The sequence below is a fragment of the Corvus brachyrhynchos genome, unplaced genomic scaffold, assembly GCF_000691975.1.
Source record: "Corvus brachyrhynchos isolate BGI_N302 unplaced genomic scaffold, ASM69197v1 scaffold830, whole genome shotgun sequence".
NCBI classification, from domain to species: Eukaryota; Metazoa; Chordata; class Aves; order Passeriformes; family Corvidae; genus Corvus; species Corvus brachyrhynchos.
In genome coordinates this window covers 160328-161354 of record NW_008235721.1, presented here as the reverse complement: position 1 = coordinate 161354, position 1027 = coordinate 160328, and the positions used below count along the sequence as shown (strand labels likewise).

Here is a 1027-nt window from a genome sequence, read left to right as displayed (position 1 = left end):
GGCCGCCGAAGGGACAGCAGTGTCCAGCCCAGCGGGCCGCTGGCACAGCCCGGAACTGCTGCTGGCACTGCCCACTCCCTGCCCAGCTGGCAGCTCCAGGGACCGAGCAGGCTGCAGAGCCCAAGTGTCCCCGAGCACCCGCAGAGGGATCCTGGGGTGGAGAGGGAGCCACGGGTGCCTGGTGAATCCCTTCCCTCAGCAGGCAGACCCAGAATAGATGTTCGGGCCTTACTTGACAATTTCTCTCCCCATTTTGAGGCTCTGATCTGCCCAGGAATCCTGCAGACCCCAAACCAGGGCATGAGGGGAGTGCGGACAACACTGCCGGGGAAGGTGGGGGGGCAAACACCAAAAAAACGGGGAGTTCATGGAATCAGAGCCTTGCTGAGGCTGGAAAAGCCCTCTGAGAGCATCGAGTCCATCCATCCCCCAGCACCACTGTGGCCACCACTGAGCCGTGTCCCCGAGTGCCACATCCATCAGGGGCTGCTTCGCCCTCTGCCTGAACCGTGAGGAGCCACGAGGCAAAAAATCCTTCTGCAAAGTCCCAGTTAAAGGATTCGACAGGAGAGCCAGGCCCAGGATCTCTGAATTACAGCCCAGCCTCTCCTCCCCGGGCTCTGCCTGCCCCAGTCCCAGCTCCATCCCAGGGAATCGGAGCCCCACACTGGGCTGGGCACAGAGCTCGGGTGCTCTGACGTTCCTGGTGGCATCTCCAGCTTGGAGGATTCTGCAGGAGCCCTGGCACCTTGGGAAGGGGGAAAAGCCTCCAGCCGGGAGGTGCTGAAGGCTGAGGGACAACCCCGAGGCCATGACCCCCTCCCTGCCACTCACCATTTTGGCTTCGGAGTGCACCGGGAGCCCTGAGGGCGAGATGGACCCGCTGCTGTTGATGGGAGGCCCGGGAATGCCGGGAATGTTCGGCACCATGGACATCGGCCGGGCCAGCTGCGAGGGGAGGAGGGACAGGAGGGTTGGGAAGCGGAGCAGCTCTGCAGGAACTCCCTGACAGAGCAGCTCTGTAAAT

General features: G+C 63.0%; 1 protein-coding gene across 1 annotated transcript in view; it reads right to left on the bottom strand.

Moving 5' to 3' along the window:
• Nucleotides 1-1027, bottom strand: part of ATF7 (activating transcription factor 7) — a 33446-nt gene that overhangs the window by 5034 nt on the left and 27385 nt on the right. Inside the window, exon 7 of the mRNA XM_017729644.1 lies at nucleotides 835-948. Coding sequence (XP_017585133.1) covers nucleotides 835-948 — 114 coding nt within the window. The remainder of the gene's footprint in view (nucleotides 1-834; nucleotides 949-1027) is intronic.